We start from the raw sequence: 15,825 nt of genomic DNA on the forward strand, positions 1-15,825 counted from the left end.
TGATTGTCACCCCCAGCTGCACTTGGAGGAGGATTTTTGGGTAATCCCACCACGGTTTTTTTTGTGGACTTAGAGTTGGCCTCACAGTTAGACTTGACCTTGAAAGTCCTTTCCAACCTAAAGATTTCCATGATTCTGAAGTTTCCTGTTTGATTTGGTCACTGAAGTCAACTCATCTCAGTACAGCCCAGCCACGCCCCAGCTATTCAGGACTCCCTAATTGGGCTCTGATTGCCGGGGCTGTGCTCATCAAATGAGGAGTTACATGTTTGCTTAAGGACCAGGAGCTTCTGCTGTGCCACTTCTGGCTCACAGGTGTATTTATAGACCCAGCCAAGCCGTGGATTATTTCCGGGCTGTGCTGCTGCAGCCAGGGCTGGTGTGCAGACACTGCCATGGTGCCCGGGCTGTGTTTGTGAGCACCAGGCTCTGCTGGGGCTGCTCGAGGAGAAGGAGCAGAGGCTCCGGGCAGGGTGCAGAGCTGCTGGGGTAGAACTGTGCAAGCCGCTAGGCTGGCTTGGTAAGGCTCGGCTTAGTCACTTCCTTTGGGGACTGGGGAGGATGCACCTCCTGTGTGGGAGCCCCACCTGAGCCTCATGCTGGAGTGAAATGTTGAGGTGCTCTCTGCTCACCAGGAATGGTCCAGCGGGGCTGGGTGTGCTGGGCTGGGTGTGCTGGGCTGCTCGGTCACACACGGCGAGAAGAGCCAGGCAGGGCTGAGCTGCTGCAGGAGATGAAACCGCGCCCAGCAAAGCCCGGGGCACAAACTGTTCCCATCCTACAGCTGCTCCTGAAACCCCTCGCAGCAGTCACTGGGAGAACCTGAGCTTGCTGGGAGCCGGGCTTGGGAGAAAATCGCCGTCGCTGTGTCCCCGTGGTGCCCTCGGTCACGGCCTGGAGCTGGCCATTGCCTTTGAAAGAAGGATGTCCCCTGAGTGTGACGCGGTGCTGTGGCTTGTCCCTCGGATTCCCCGGCTCGACGAGTCCTTACTCATCCCCTTGTTTGGAGGAGGGATTTCACGAGCCCTGTCCGACCCCGTGAGGATATTTCTGGGCTGATGGAGCAGCAGAGCAGGAGCTGTGGATGACAGAGGCGTGCCCGGGCCGGGCTCAGCTCCTGTGCACAGAGCCCAGAGGCACCTGCACAGCACCGAGGCGTGTCAGGAAACCTGATGCCTCACCTCTCCAATGTGGAGGCGGAGGGAGGAGGGCCCAAAGACATGTCCCTTCACGCTCTCAGCAGCTGAAAACAGAGAAGGAAACGTGCTAGAGCCTTTTCCGCCAGCGCAGGAAGCCTCCCTGTCCCGCTCTCACCCCAGGAGCCCTCCCGCACTCCACTACTCTGGGGGGGTGGCTGTCCCGCACCCGCCGGGCGATGAACATCGCAAGGAGAAGAGGCTTTTACAGACAGGAGGTGAACAACACGCTCTGGGAGCTGCCCAGGAGATACGCATGCCTGCACCCGCTGGGCTCCGGGGCCTACGGCTCCGTCTGGTGAGTGGGGGCTGCTCGCAGCGCCCGGGGCTGCTCGGGCTTCCGCGCCGGGGGGGAAACGAGGAGGCGCTTGGCAGCACCCCTCCATTAAAAGGACATTTGCATGAGGGATGGGGACAGGCTGGCCCTGCTCCACAGCACGGCTGGACACTCGCTCGCTTGAAGAAAGAAAATGTTTGCTTCTTTTGGTCAGCCCGGGTGGGCAGCGATGCCAGGGCAGCCGAGCGTCACCTCGGCACTGGGGACACTTCGGCACTGGGGACACTTCAGCACCGGGGTCACTTTGGCACCGGGGTCACCTCTGTACCGGGGACACCTCGGCACCGGGGTCACTTTGGCACCGGGGTCACCTCGGCTCTGCGGTCACCTCGGCACTGGGGACACTTCAGCACCGGGGTCACCTCTGTACCGGGGACACTTCAGCACCGGGGTCACCTCTGTACCGGGGTCACCTCTGCACAGGGGTCACTTCAGCACTGGGGTCACTTCAGCACCGGGGTCACTTCAGCACCAGGGTCACTTCAGCGCCGGGGTCACTTCAGCACTGGGGTCACTTCGGTACCGGGGTCACCTCGGTACTGGGGACGCTTTGGCACGAGGGTCACCTCGGCACCGGAGTCAGGCAGATTTTGAGCTGCTTTGGACTCGAGCTCACCTGAAGGTTCCTGTCTGGCAGCACCGGCAGGAGGTGGGGGAATACCTGGCTGTCTGGGAGTGATTTGTGGGTGATTGCAGAGCTGGCAGCTGGAACAGGCTGTCCTTGCTGCTCGGCACCAGGAGGAAGCAGCTGGACAATGCAACCCCCACCCTGGTACTGCTTCCAGTTTGAAATCATAAAGTGGATGGGACTTACTGTAAACCAGGATCAGGAACAGACTCGGACTTCCTTCAGGCTGGTGAGAAACCCCAGCACACAGAAGAGCAGCAGGAGCTGCTGTTAATGGTCCAGCCGGGCAAAGCTGCCTGAAGCAAGAGCAAGCACGAGTCAGAATCGCTGGGTTTACACTGACGAGCCAGAGATGGCAACTCTGAAATGCTAAATATGAAACGATCCATTGATAGCATCTGAATAGAGCCCTTATTTCATAACGTACTGAGCTAAAAATAATAATAAAAAAAGGTGTGTCGGGCAAAGTCTGGCCTGCTGCTGGCACTAATCCTGAAACCCTGGTGCCCAGGTTTTGTCCTTTTCCTGCAGCTTCCAGTTTACAGAGAGGCACCCCCTTGGCTGCCCAGATGCATTTAGCTTCTTAAGTAAGTTCTGTAAAATTAGGCAGGATTAGACTTGACTTTTAATTTGTATTTGTACAGTGTTCTCTGATTTTTATCATAGAGAAAATCAGGAAGAAAAATAAAGACAGGACAAAAAAAAAAAAAGGAACAGAGAAATCCTTTCAAGTTTCCTTGCTCACATGAAGAAAACCAGACATCAAAAGGAATCTTTACTGGTCCCTGTAAAACTCTCTGCTGCTCTGGAGCTCTCGAAGAGGGAGGGAGAGGAGGGTGCTGTGCTGGGTTTGAATGGACAGACCTCAGCAGGGAGGGCTCAGTGCTGATTCCTGAGCTGAGGCAGAAAATGTGGAGTTAGGATTTGCTGTCCTCTGCTGGGAATTGCTGAGAAATTTTCCTATTGCAGCGTTATGCAGCAGCAGCTTTTACACCTTCTTGAGCAGCTGAGAAAGCAACTCGGGAGAAACAGCAAAGGCTTCTTTCTGCCATTATCAATTTGCCAAATTCTGTAGTGTAATTATGAAAAAAGAATCTTCTGACCCTTCCAATGCTGGTCTTGCCAATTTTTACCAGCCAAGGCAGGGACACAGCTCTGCCTGCCTGAAGTCACCCCAAACTGCCTCTGTTCACTCCATCTGTGCTGGGGAGAGCACGGGGGCTCTCCCAGCTGCATCAACTCAGTGGGCTCTGGGCTGGGACTGTGGCAGGGCTGTAACCAGCACTGTCTGTGCTGTGCAGGCTCAGGCTCCACCAGCAGCTCTCCTGTGTTGGGGGCTGGGGTTAGGTGTAGCTCAGCAGCCTCCTCACATCGGGAAATCTGCCTTGGATTCTTGGATTCTGCAGTTTGACTCCCTGGTCTGAGTCTGTTCCTCTATTTCCTGGCTCCTCCAAGGATGCAGTGCTGTCCCCTCTGCTGACATCTGCTGAAGGCCTGAAATGGAGACAAAACCTTACTAAGAGTCCTCCTACAACACCCTGCGCATCTTCAGCACTTCAGCTGCCTTGTGTAGCTGTTCCTGCACTCCCTGACTCCATAATTGTCAGTGCAAGGCTGGAGGATGCAGCTGGAAGCCATGGGATTGAACATGATGATTTACAGCTCTCCTGTTCCTGTGGGAGGTGGGATAGGGATTTCTGAAGCACTGGGAACTGCTCAGGGAATCCACAGGGGAATTTGGCAAGGAAAAGCCTTTTTTTCATGTTTATCTCTTGGGAAGGATCAAGGAGGGGCTGAGACACCCCTGGAAAACATCATTGAGAACCCTGAATTACAGCTGCCTGTCTGAGGACCTCCCTTCCCTCCTTTGCAATCTGAGCAAGGAGCCTCCAGAGGAAGAGGAACTGTCACAGCTGCTGTGTCCAGCTGCAAACAGCCACTGTGACCAGCAGGAATAGCACAGCATGGCTGCAGCAATGGCTGCTGGAACAGGTTTTCAGCAGCTTTAGAGGAGAGTCTCATTTTCAGGCAGACCTGCGAATGTGTAATCAAGGATTCTGAACACAGCAGGATTAATTGCAGCAGCATTTTCAACATGTGACATCCACTGTCTCAGCTCCAGAACACAGTGAAGGCAGCTGGCTGCCCTGAAATACAGCAACCTCCAAGCAGATGGCAAAGCAGAAATTTCCACTCCTTTATTCCCTTATCTCCACACATTAAGGAAGGAGAAGGCAGTTAGAACTAATTCTGACCTTTAACCATTTAAAAGTGTTTCACTTTTCTCTCAGCTCTGTCACAGCTGATTTCTGCAGGTTGAAGGGAATAAAGATGAGCCACTCATGCTTTTCTTGGTGTCCCACCTCATTCCTCAAAGAGCACAGGCTGTGGTGTGCTGCCCAAAGCCACACAGGGCAACATCTCTGTGTGCAGAGCTCCTCTGAGCTCTCAAAGAACCTTCCTGTGCTGTCCTGTGAGCACAGGAACCAGCTCTTCTCTAGGAGAGGACCTGTGGGGTTGCAGAATCTGTTCAAACATACTGCTGACATCAGAATGGCTTTTTCTTTGCCTGCTGCAGTTCAGCCATAGACAAGAAGACAGGGGAGAAAGTGGCCATCAAGAAGCTGTGCCGCCCGTTCCAGTCCGAGATCTTTGCCAAGAGAGCCTACAGAGAGCTGATGCTGTTGAAGCACATGCAGCATGAGAATGTGAGTGCTCATTTCTCCCCTTCCTGCTGACACAGGGGTGTTTCCTTGCCACCTGGGAGCAAGTCCTTTTTGGTGGCATCACCTGTGCTTTAATTGATATTTGGTATGTGCAGGCAGGCTCAGGGTTTACCTGTGACCTGTTTGTGTGCCCAGGCTGGAGCAGTGTGTAATGGGTGAGCCCAGGTGTTAGTAAGAGAGAAAACATTTGTGCAGCATCAGTGAGGAGTCCCTGGGTTCCTCAGATGGAATTCTCTGTGCACAGCAGATGCTTTCCAGATTTAAATGTGGGCTTCTCTCCTTCCTCAGGTCATTGGGCTGCTTGATGTCTTCACCTCCACTGCCTCCTACCAGGGGTTCCAGGACTTGTAAGTCTGGAGTTGTTTGCTCTGTGTAGACTTAACTATTTTCCAAGACAGCTGTGTCTTAGCAGCAGCATAACAGAGGGGGCTGAGGTGCAAAGGGACCAGACTAGAATCCAGGCATCCCCAAATAACACAGAGAACCAGGAGCACACATCAGCTCCCATGGCTGACACACCCAGAACACGTGAACAGATCCCAGCCCTGCTCACAGCTGGGACACCACAGCATGCACAGACCAACCCGTGCAATGAGGATGTGTTGCATTCCATGGTGCATCACACACAGGGTGACCCATGCACTGGGTGACTGCTGAGCTAAGGGGCTGCACTCACAATGGAGAAGTATTGTCCATTAGGCCTCAGGGCAATGCAACTTAGAATTTGAAAGATCTGTCCTTCTTTTCTGCTTGATTCTGGCTCTTCTCAATTAATTTTTTGGCATTTCTCTCCGTGTTCATGGTCACGTTGGACAAGTCCTTTTCCCTTGCCCATCCCTGCAGTGAGCAGTGTGTGCCTGGGTTGGGGTTTGGCTGATGGCTCAGCAAACTGCAGGAGGAGCATTTGAAGGTTCTCAGAGCAGTTCCTGCAGGAAGACCATCAATTAATTAGCAGCCTCAGCAGGCAGGTTCTGAAGGAAGCTGGATGTTGTCTTCTGAGGCAGGACTGGAGAACATGACAATGACAAATTTGGGAGCCAGTGCAGCTGCTTTGCTGTGTAAGATGTTTCAGCTCCTGGGTGGTGAAAGGCTGTCCAAAATTGAACTTCACTGGAGGTCTAAACTAATTCAGGATCCTGAAGATTCTTGTTCTTACTTGACATAAGATATCTGTTTTCAGGGGAGGAGAAAGAACAATTTTCAGAACAGGCTGAAATTCCAGCTGCTCTGCAGGATGTCCTAGTTAGCCAGGAATAGTCACAACAACTCCTCTTCCTACAGTGAGTTACACAGCCAGAAAAACCAAACCAAGTGAGAACAAGGCTAGCCTGGTCCCCTGCATTTTTCTTCCAGACTCAGGGCCTTGTCTTACTGCCTTTTAGCTACCTGGTGATGCCATACATGCGGACAGATTTACAAAAGATCATGGGACATGAATTCAGTGACGAAAAGATCCAGTACCTGGTCTACCAAATGCTGAAAGGGCTGAAGGTAGGTGGGGCTGGAGGAGTTTAGTGACTCCCTGTGTCTCCTCTGTGTCACCTCTGGGTTGACCCTAAACTCCCCTCCAGTACTGTACAGGAGGATTTGGGGAGTTCAGGCATCCCCTCAGGACAGGTATTGGCTGTTGAACCATTCCTGTTCAGCACACATCAATAAAATGAGTTTGGTTACATCAGTCAGTTGGGTATCAAAGCAAGCAGCAGCCACAGGCCTTGGGATGGTTCTTCCATGGCAGCACTTGCTGCTCTCTCTGCCTTGCCCAAACCCCCAGCAAAACTCTGCACAGAGAGGGAGAGGCTGGCAGCAGCAGGAGCTTCTCTGAGCCTGTCACAGGCTCTCAGGGGAGAACACAGAGGGAATGATTTCCTATTCAGCAGCATAAGGAAGGAATGTGTTCCTGAAACTGGCTCTGAGGGGGCTGAAAGCAATCACTGCAAACTCTGGGGTGTAGAGACAGAGCTTTCCAGCTGTCCTCTCACATCCTTCACCTGGAGTCACAGCAGTGGCTTACAGGCATCAAGGGGTTCACCTAAATAACCTCTGCCCAGGTCACTGCTACCTTGAGTTTAATTAAAGGGGGAAAGAACAGACAGAAAGTTTGACTGGTGTGCTAAAATCCCTGTAGTCAGTTTTGCAATTTTTTGGTTTTGGGCTGAGATTATTTTTTTGAACACCCAAAATAACCATGTTCTCATGTCATCTGCTGTAACCTTGATGACTTTGATAGTTTGAAGCTGTTGTTGTACTTGCTTTAAGGAGCTTTTACTTCATCCCTCCTCTTCTGCTCTGTGCAACTTCTTTAGACTGGGAATAGCACTGTAAATACTGTCAGTAATTTGGGGCAGAAATTTGTTTTCAAACTGCTGTCCTAGGGGCCAGGGACCTGTAGAAGGCTGCAGAGGTTTGTTCTCAGCAAGTTCTTGTTTGTAGCTCTTGTTTCTCTGCTGGAGAACAGAAAATTTTGTCTGCTGGTGATCACATTGTGGCTCCTCTTTTTGTTGCAGTATATTCATTCAGCTGGCATCGTCCACAGGGTAAGTTCATGTGTGCTCTTGTTCTGATTTTTGTCTGAGAAACACAGCATGGTCATAAAGTTAATAAATTCCTAACCATCATTTCACTAATAGCACTGTCTGCTCTAATTTTCCACCCTGCCTGCTCTCTTTTACATCCTACTCCCTATATATGTTTGGATTTGCTAATTCATGCAGTATTTTGAGAAAATGCTGTATTTCCTGATGAGCTGAGAAGCATGCTATGATGCTTTCTGAATGAAGACTTTCAGAAAAGAATCAAACAGTAGCCTAAAGCTGTACAGTATAGCAGGCACTTGCTGAATTGATACTGAACCTGGGGTGTTATGGAACCACATCAAAGACAAGCAGAGATTCAACTGAGAGTTGTGTTGATGGATTGCAACTTGAAACATCCAATTTTTCTGCTCCTGTCTGTTGTAGGACCTGAAGCCAAGTAACCTGGCTGTGAATGAAGACTGCCAGCTGAAGGTAGGTGGCAAAGGCACTTTGCAGCACATCAGCTCGTGGAAGAACTGCTCTGGCAGCAGGAAATTGGCACTGTGATGTTTCCTCTTCCCTCCTGAGCCTCCATTCCAGGCCTTTTCCAGTGGGAAATGCTCCCCTGCTGATGTCACTTGCTGAATCAGGACACAAGACCTCAAATGAGCCTTCTGTCACTGTAATCCTCGTGGATGGCAGTGTGTAATGACTTCCTAGAGAAATTCAGCACTGCTGAGCAATGCTTGCAGCAGGTGAATGGTCCCTGGGGGGTAACTGCATTCAGCTGCAGCAGGTTCTCATGGGCACTGTGGCTGTGATTCCAGACAAAATCATTTTCAGGGTTGCTCTGTGGCTGGTGTGGTGCTCTAGCATGCATTTTCTGTAATAAATATTTCAGGGAGTGGCTCTGCTGCCCATAAAGGTTGGGTCAAGCTTGTTCACCTTCAGCATTGAGGGAGAGGCCATGCTGTGTCACCTGCCAGGTGTTCTGTAGGAAAGGGTGAGCTGTGGTGAGCTGGGAGCATGCCTTCACCACCAGGTCACAGAGCAGTTCCAGTAAAGCACATTGACTCGAAACTTGAGCTTCAAGAAAGGCAGTGGCCTTCCAAGGAGCACAGAGCACTGATCCTTCCCTTCAGCTGGGGTTTGCAGCTGGCTTCCAATTTACAGTGGAATTAAGACACATTAATTCTTTGCACCATCCCATGGGTGTCTGTGGTGTAGTTGGAGCTTTGTTATTATCTGATTGCAGCTACTCCATTTTCTCTTACAAGTAGAGTCTCACTTGCCCATAGGATTCCTCTTTTCTCTCCTGCCCTCCCTTCTCCTTATTCTTCCTTTGGCACTGCAGATCCTGGATTTTGGCTTGGCCAGGCAGGCTGATGCTGAGATGACTGGCTACGTGGTCACACGGTGGTACAGAGCCCCAGAAGTCATCCTGAACTGGATGCATTACAACCAGACAGGTGAGCAGCCCTGCCCAGCAGTGACTCCTGGTGATGAGCTCACAAATCTCACTGAATTGTCCAGCTGGTTTTCCTCTTTATCATCAGTGTTCCCTGGAGTAGAGCAGGTACCAGACATGTTGCACAACTCCCAGGAAATGATGAAAGCAGAGATTTTAGCAGCATAGAAAAAACAGAGGAGGGTGGGAGGGAATGAAATTTAAATCAGTGCTTGCTGCAAGCAACAGCAAAAGCGACAGCCCCAGCAACCACTGCTGCCTTTTTAATTTTTTTTCCCCTCTTCCTTTCCCCCCCTCCTTTTTTCTCTCTGAACAGTGGATATCTGGTCTATTGGCTGTATCATGGCAGAAATGCTGACTGGGAAAACACTCTTTAAAGGAAAAGACTGTATCCTTTCAAGCTGAACCTTTTTCCTGAGCAGAGTAATAATTCTGTGTGTGTGAAAGGGTTTTTATGAACAAGGCTACTGAAAAAAACAGGTGTCAGTCTGGTTTATCAGGAGGTAACCACAAGGACCAGTCTTTTTGGGAGGAAAAGAGAAATACAGCTCTGTGGTGGCATGTTTCTTCATCAGCTGTTCAACCTTGTGTGGCCATAGCTCCATTCCCAAAGCTTTGCATATCCTTCCAAGCCCATGGATGTGTGTCCTGGCATGGTTGTGCCAGAAAAATGATCTGTGGATGGAAATGGCATGCCAGGAAGAAAGGCTTGGAGCTCTTCTTGCCAGTGTAATGAATCTCTCCTTGTGTGACCGTGGTGGGTTTGTACCATGAGCTAATGGAGCTCTCTCAGGCTGAGCTGGGGTGGGGGTGTCCAGGGTTTGCCCCTCAAAGGGTGATCTTTAACCCAGCTTGCCAGACCTGGATCAGCTGACCCAGATCCTGAAGGTAACAGGGCACCCAGGAGAGGACTTCTTGGAGAAGCTGGAGGACAAGGCGGTAAGGAAGCTCCGTGGAGTTGGGTCCTGCTGGCAGAGGTGGCAGGGAAGGGGTTGGTTAATGTTGGGCATGGGAGAGCTGCTGCCTCTGGAGCAGCAGGGAAGTGCAGCAGCCTTTTCCCCTGGGCAAGGATGGCATTTCCCTGTGCTGGTGGCACATCTGATGGAGCTGGTGCTGCTTTGGGAACAGCTGTGTTCGGCAGGGATCCCACTGAGGGGCCTGATGTCCCTGCAGCACCAATCCTCTCTGTTCTCCAGCCTGGCTCTTAGAACAGAAGTATTTCTCTGTCTTGTCTGATAAAAATAGTTCCTTGTAAACTGCTTGCTGAAGTGGGACATCTGGGATGCTTTGCTCTTCTCTTCATTTGCCTTTGCTCATCAGAGCCCTGAGACTGAAGCTGTATTTCACACTGTCCATGTGCAGTAACTGTGCTTTCCTTCCTCTTTCAGGCAAAAAGTTATATCAATTCCCTTCCTAAAATCCCCAAGAAGGATCTGTCTGTGCTTTTCCCTAAAGCAAATCCTCAGGGTAAGTAATCTCCAGCATTTCTTACGAGTTTTCACAGCTGGAAAAGAGGCAAGCTCACTGCCACAGCCCCAACTTTTATTTCTCCTTCTCATAATTTTTTGCTACTTTTTTCCCTTGCAGTTCGTGCTCCTGCCCTTCCTCAGGGAAAATATGTATAAATTAAAAGCAGAATTATCTATTTTTTGGCATTACAATGGCAATGTTCTGCTGTTCTTGGCCATGTACAATTTAAATATATATGTGTATTTTTAAGTACAGTGTAGATACTGTTTGTTGAATACCTGAATCTAGAAATACTTAAGAGACAGCCAAAGAGAAATTTTCTGGGTAAGAATTAAACTCTTAGAAAGAGGTCTCTTCCCAGGTTAGAGGTGAGAGCAGGTAAAACACTTCTAGAAACTGAATGGAAGAAAGTTTTAAAATGTTAAAACCAAGTGAGAATGGGGCTGACAGAGTAGACAGCATCTGAGTTTGCTGCCCTCCCCTTTACCAGGGATGTATAGGTTTCTATACAGATTATTCAAGTTAAAACTCCTTTGAGATGCAAGGCTCTGAATGAAAGCAAATAATTAAAATTGAAAAATATCTTGAGGTTACTGGCCTATTCCTCATATTTCTACAGCCCAATCTGTGCAGCAAGGCTTATTCAAGTCTAATTTGTTATTTCTGTACAATTGAACTTCTGTTAGTAAGAGCTCCCTGAGGCTGCTGCTGAGCAAACTTTGCATCTCCTCTGATGGGAGCTCCTTGCTGCCTCGGCCAGGCTGAGGAATCTCTGCAGGGCTCAGGCTGGAGATGAAACACTGGAAACACCAGTGCCACACCTGCAGGGTTCATGCACAGGGTGCCTGTGCTCCCCTGCACCTTGCCTAGCCCTGTTCCCATCCTCTACAGCTGTGGACCTGCTGGACAAGATGTTGCAGCTGGATGTGGAAAAGCGTCTCACGGCAACAGAGGCCTTGGCTCACCCCTACTTCGAGCAGTTCCGGGATATTGAGGAGGAGACAGAGGCACAGCACTCCTATGATGATTCTCTGGAACATGAGAAGCTTTCAATAGAGGAGTGGAAAAGTAAGAAGTTTATTTTCTTTGAGTCTAGCATGGGAGTTTCCTACCCCTCTTGCTTTCCTGCACAGATGCTGAGGAAGGCTGTGCCTGCTGATGCCTCAGTGCAGTGCACAGATCTCTTGTTTTCATACACTCAGCAAAGATCCTTCAGCTCTTCAGGCAGACATTTTTGTCTCTCTCCTTTCTCTCTCTCAGCTGCCACTGGTTGCCTTTTTCTGCACATCCAACACTCCAACTTTTATTTGTGTCCTCTAAAATCACACACTCATAGTTATTTTGTTCTGTTTTTCAAGAGCACATTTACAAGGAGATCCTGACCTTCAGTCCCATTGCACGGAAGGACTCAAAGAAGAGAAGTGGGATGTCATTATAGCAACGGCTGCAGCTGTGGCTGGGACTCAGTTCTCCTTGAGGACATCACATTCACTCCACACTGCCTTGCTGGTGGCCAACTTTTGGCTTGTGGGACCTCTCTCCGTGTGCCAACACAAGGATGACACTGTACTGTGGGCATTGGACTTTGTTCTACTAAAGGGGAAGCACCCCAGATAGTTTTAAACATAAAAGACAAATATATTCTTGTTGAAACTTTAACTGGGACAATTTTACCTGGTGTTTGTTTTTTTTTCCCTGTATTTGTCCATTTGAGAGAGGAGGGGTTTAATTCTTTCTCATTAGTCTTTTCAAGCACAGGGTTCAGTACATTAATTATGGATGAGATAAAGAAAAAGGAAGTGAGTCCTAAGCAAAAGGATCAGAAATACTGAATTTCAGCATAACAAGATCTTAACCAATCTCACTCTGGCTGTGTCCTGCTTCCCTGAGCAGTCACAGAGCTCCAGGGGACCAGCCTGTGTTCAGAGCAGCTACAAACTCATCCTCTCATCCTGTACACACAATTCTGCTCAGATGCTTCCCCTCCAAAGAGCCACTGCCTCTTTTTTTTTTTCAATTTTTCCCCTGCTTATTTCATTCCCTGGGATTTGATCAGTGGTGTCTCCTCCTCACTGCCAGCAGCAAGCACAGCCTGGGTATTCAAGGCCCTTCCCACAGTGCCAGACTGGGAGTCCCAAGCAGCTGCACAAGTTGGTTTGAATATGGATCTGCAGGAAGTTTTCCAGCCTGTGCTGAAACTGGAGTATCTGCAGATCCACAGCTTATCAATCCAGTTACTTGATAGTGCAGACACAGCTGCTGGTTGTGATAACACCTTTGGACTGCAAACCTTCTTCCCTATGGTGATCAGGCACGTTCAGCCAATCATGCCAAAGTCCATCCCAAGGGATCTGTGCCCAGAGCCAAGTGCCTTCTCTGTCTCAGAGCACAGAGTTCTCAGGACCAGAGAACAGTATTGAGAAGTTACTTGACCTCAGTAATACCCACAGTGATTCTCAACTCTCCCCCTCTTCTGCAGCTGCTGACTTGGTTTGGTTTGGTTTAGCCACGTTGTTTGTTTTCAGTACTCTCTAATTTTCTTCTTAAGTAATGTTCAGTTTTGCTTACAGACCACAAATATGGGAAAACTGCAACATTTCCAGAATTTTCTGAGCTCTCTTCTCCACTGGGAACTGGGCACAGTGATGTCATGGTGCTTGGCTGCCTCCCTGTTGCAGCTCATGGCATGCAGCACATGATAACCCTGCAGTGACTGCAGTTTTTGATAGGATGGTGTTGATGTTTGCCTGCTGCAGCTGCACAGATGGTCCAGGATGATAAGAGGAGGTTTCTCTTGGCTCCTCTCTTAGGTAGGGACAGTGAGCACAGAACTGTTGTGATGTGTCCTCAATTCCCTGGAAATTCAATGCTTTCTTTTGTAAAGAGCTAGGCTGGGGGATATGCAGTAATGTCTGCTGACTCTGTCTGAAAAACACAGCTTGATGAGATTCAGGCTTCATCCTTTCCTCTTGCTAAGGAACAACCTTGCTTTAACTTGAATGGCAGAAGGGAATTCTAGCTGCATCTGTCAAACTGCAGCTGCAATGCTGTCCTTTTGAATCTGACCTGGCTGCCACGTGCATAATCTTGAACAGAGGTTGGACAGAAGTTCTCTGCAGCTGCCATTGACATCTCAGAGAGCTGCAGATGTCCAGAGCTGCCTGTGCCAGGGTAAAATGAGGCTTGGTGCTTTGCAGTGGAGGGTCAGTGTCCAGGTGTGTGTTTGGGAGATGTTCCAGGGCTGTGGGTGAAGCAGGCTGCCCTCCTGACTGTGTGCAACCCTGGACATGGAGAGGCAGAGAAGTCTGAAAAGCCCAGTCTTGTAGATAAATTTGAGTACATCTATGGAGACCTTTAGAGAGCTTTCTTTCAGAAAGTCGTCTCTAAAGTAATCTGTTAAGGCAAAGAACCCATGGAGACACTCATGAACCACTGTAAATGGGAATGCAGGGTATTTCTTAATTATCTTGCCCTCTTTCAAAAGGGAATAGCAAGACCTGAAGAGTTTTCTGTCTCAGCAATGATGGCTTAGGGGGAAAACATCCTCATGATAAAGGAATGTACTGAGCACTCTGCTGGTAGTTGAAAAGGGACTTGGATAGTCTTAAAGAATAATTTAAAATGCTCTTTGGGAATTGTATGTCTGAGAGAGGACAAGCATGAAGAGGCACTGGGGATATGTGATACTAATAGGTGTGAGAAGAACAATTGTGAGCAGAACTGAGTAGGGTACACAGGGTTTGCAAACATCAGTCTCACTTGTTTTAGGGAGAGCATGTAGAGGCTCTTCAGCATCAGTTTTCTGCTGAGTATACACTCACTTTCAGGGACTGGGTTCTGGGTTTCTCAGGTTTACACTCACCCTGAATGCTCTGAAATTGCAAGAGCAATCCCAACAGCTGCTGTGTGGGCTCCATGCTCTGGTTTCATTCATTCACCCACCAAGCCCATACAGTGACAGAACACTGTGCAAAAGGATTGCCCAATACCCCAACAAATGTGGGGAGCAGGTGCTCTGTAAGCCCAGGAGCCCTGGAGGTGCATTCATGTTTGGTTTTTTTGTGGTATGTGTCATCCAAGAACTCAGACAGTAGAAAATGTAGGAGGTTGGTAGTGGAGTATCTGCACAGACCAACCATCCCAGAGCTCCTGGCATCCGAGGATGTGTTTCAATGAACACCAGAAGGGAGAGGTGTGGGGGAAATCCTATTGACATTTCCTGAAAGGAGTTTGAGAAACACCTGCTTGACAGAGCCAGTGACTCAGGCCAAGGCTGGAATCCTTCAAAATCAGCACCAAAGAGGGGGGGTGTGACCCTGACAGACACTGTGAGTCAGGGCAGGAATTACCTCATGCAGAGGTGCAGCAGTGCCTGGTGGATGACTCACACTGACACATAATTCATGGACATTCCTTTCATTACAAGTATAGTTTACATACTTAAAAATACAAAACCAAGTGATAAAAATCCCTCAGCCATTAAGCAGTCCAAAATTCCATAAATCAGGCCAGCCAAAAATGTGTTTGCTGTTTGTACTGTGTTTGTGTGATAAAAATTGACATGGATATATGGATGGAATTTCTGTGCCTGTCTCAGATGACATACAGATGTCTAACTTGGAATTCTATTTACTTGCTAGTCTTACATTCATTTCTGACTTGCAAGCATCTTTTTTTAATTTGGAAAATAAAGCCTTCAGAAAGAATCTTTCCCTTTAAGTTTATTTTGACAGGTAATTAGGTCTGTGAAGTTGCAACTTTATGAGGCCTATTTGTTAGGTACTTGCACATGTAGGTGGGAAAAAAGCAGATGAGGGAATGATCATTTTATTTTCTTAAGAGATGCCACAAAATTAGAGATATTTTAAGAGCAATAATAGTAGCTGTGTTTTGGATACCACCTGGAAACCTTTCAGTGCACAATTTGGAAAATTTCCACAGCCTCTTAAAAAACTACTTATTTCATTCTGTAGGAAAAAGACACATCATCTATTTTCCTATTTAACATCTTCACATTTTAGATAGCAGACTAAACAAATAATATTCATGTTTTAAGTATGTGATAATGGGAAAGAAAAAAAACCATAGAAAATGATAAACACATCTGAGAACTCTAGTGAGATTCTGTACAAAGGATGGTAATACCTTTTCATATTCCCATGTCTTGCTGTTGCCTGAGCAACCAGGGAAAGCATTCCTAATCCTCTGCATTTTTCCTGTATCATGGGTCAGCAGAGTGTTGGCTGCAAACGTGATTATGGCTGTTTTTCATTTCACAGCTGAGAGAAACAAAACATGAAAGGTTGAATGAAGACCAGAATAGCCAGTACTAATTTGCTTTCCCCTCAAAAGATGGACACTTGCTGCACTAATTGTATTTATCATGGAATCATTCAGGTTGGAAAAGGCCATTAAGATCAGAGTCCAGATCTGCACTGGAAATGTCAGAGTTTCCAGGTGAATGTGGCTGAGGGGATGTTTTGC

At 48.5% G+C, this 15,825-nt stretch overlaps 2 protein-coding genes across 3 annotated transcripts in view; both read left to right on the forward strand.

The window, feature by feature from the left end:
- Nucleotides 1-101: 101 nt before the first annotated feature.
- On the forward strand, nt 102-12,014 carry MAPK13 (mitogen-activated protein kinase 13). The gene is made up of 12 exons (XM_033080005.1): nt 102-1,494; nt 4,740-4,869; nt 5,176-5,234; nt 6,270-6,378; nt 7,395-7,424; nt 7,848-7,895; nt 8,758-8,872; nt 9,188-9,259; nt 9,731-9,810; nt 10,260-10,338; nt 11,233-11,409; nt 11,700-12,014. The coding sequence occupies exons 1-12, from the start codon at nt 1,376-1,378 to the stop codon at nt 11,777-11,779; spliced, it is 1,098 nt and encodes a 365-aa protein (XP_032935896.1). The 5' UTR covers nt 102-1,375; the 3' UTR covers nt 11,780-12,014.
- An 868-nt stretch (nt 12,015-12,882) lies between these two features.
- Nucleotides 12,883-15,825, forward strand: part of BRPF3 (bromodomain and PHD finger containing 3) — a 31,482-nt gene continuing 28,539 nt past the window's right edge. The window contains exon 1 of one of the 2 annotated variants that reach the window (XM_033080144.2): nt 12,883-13,556. In XM_033080144.2, coding sequence (XP_032936035.2) covers nt 13,518-13,556 — 39 coding nt within the window. In that variant the 5' untranslated portion in view covers nt 12,883-13,517. The remainder of the gene's footprint in view (nt 13,557-15,825) is intronic. The other variant, XM_042779990.1, reaches the window with a different exon arrangement.

The sequence above is a fragment of the Catharus ustulatus genome, chromosome 25 (assembly GCF_009819885.2).
Source record: "Catharus ustulatus isolate bCatUst1 chromosome 25, bCatUst1.pri.v2, whole genome shotgun sequence".
Taxonomy (NCBI): Eukaryota; Metazoa; Chordata; class Aves; order Passeriformes; family Turdidae; genus Catharus; species Catharus ustulatus.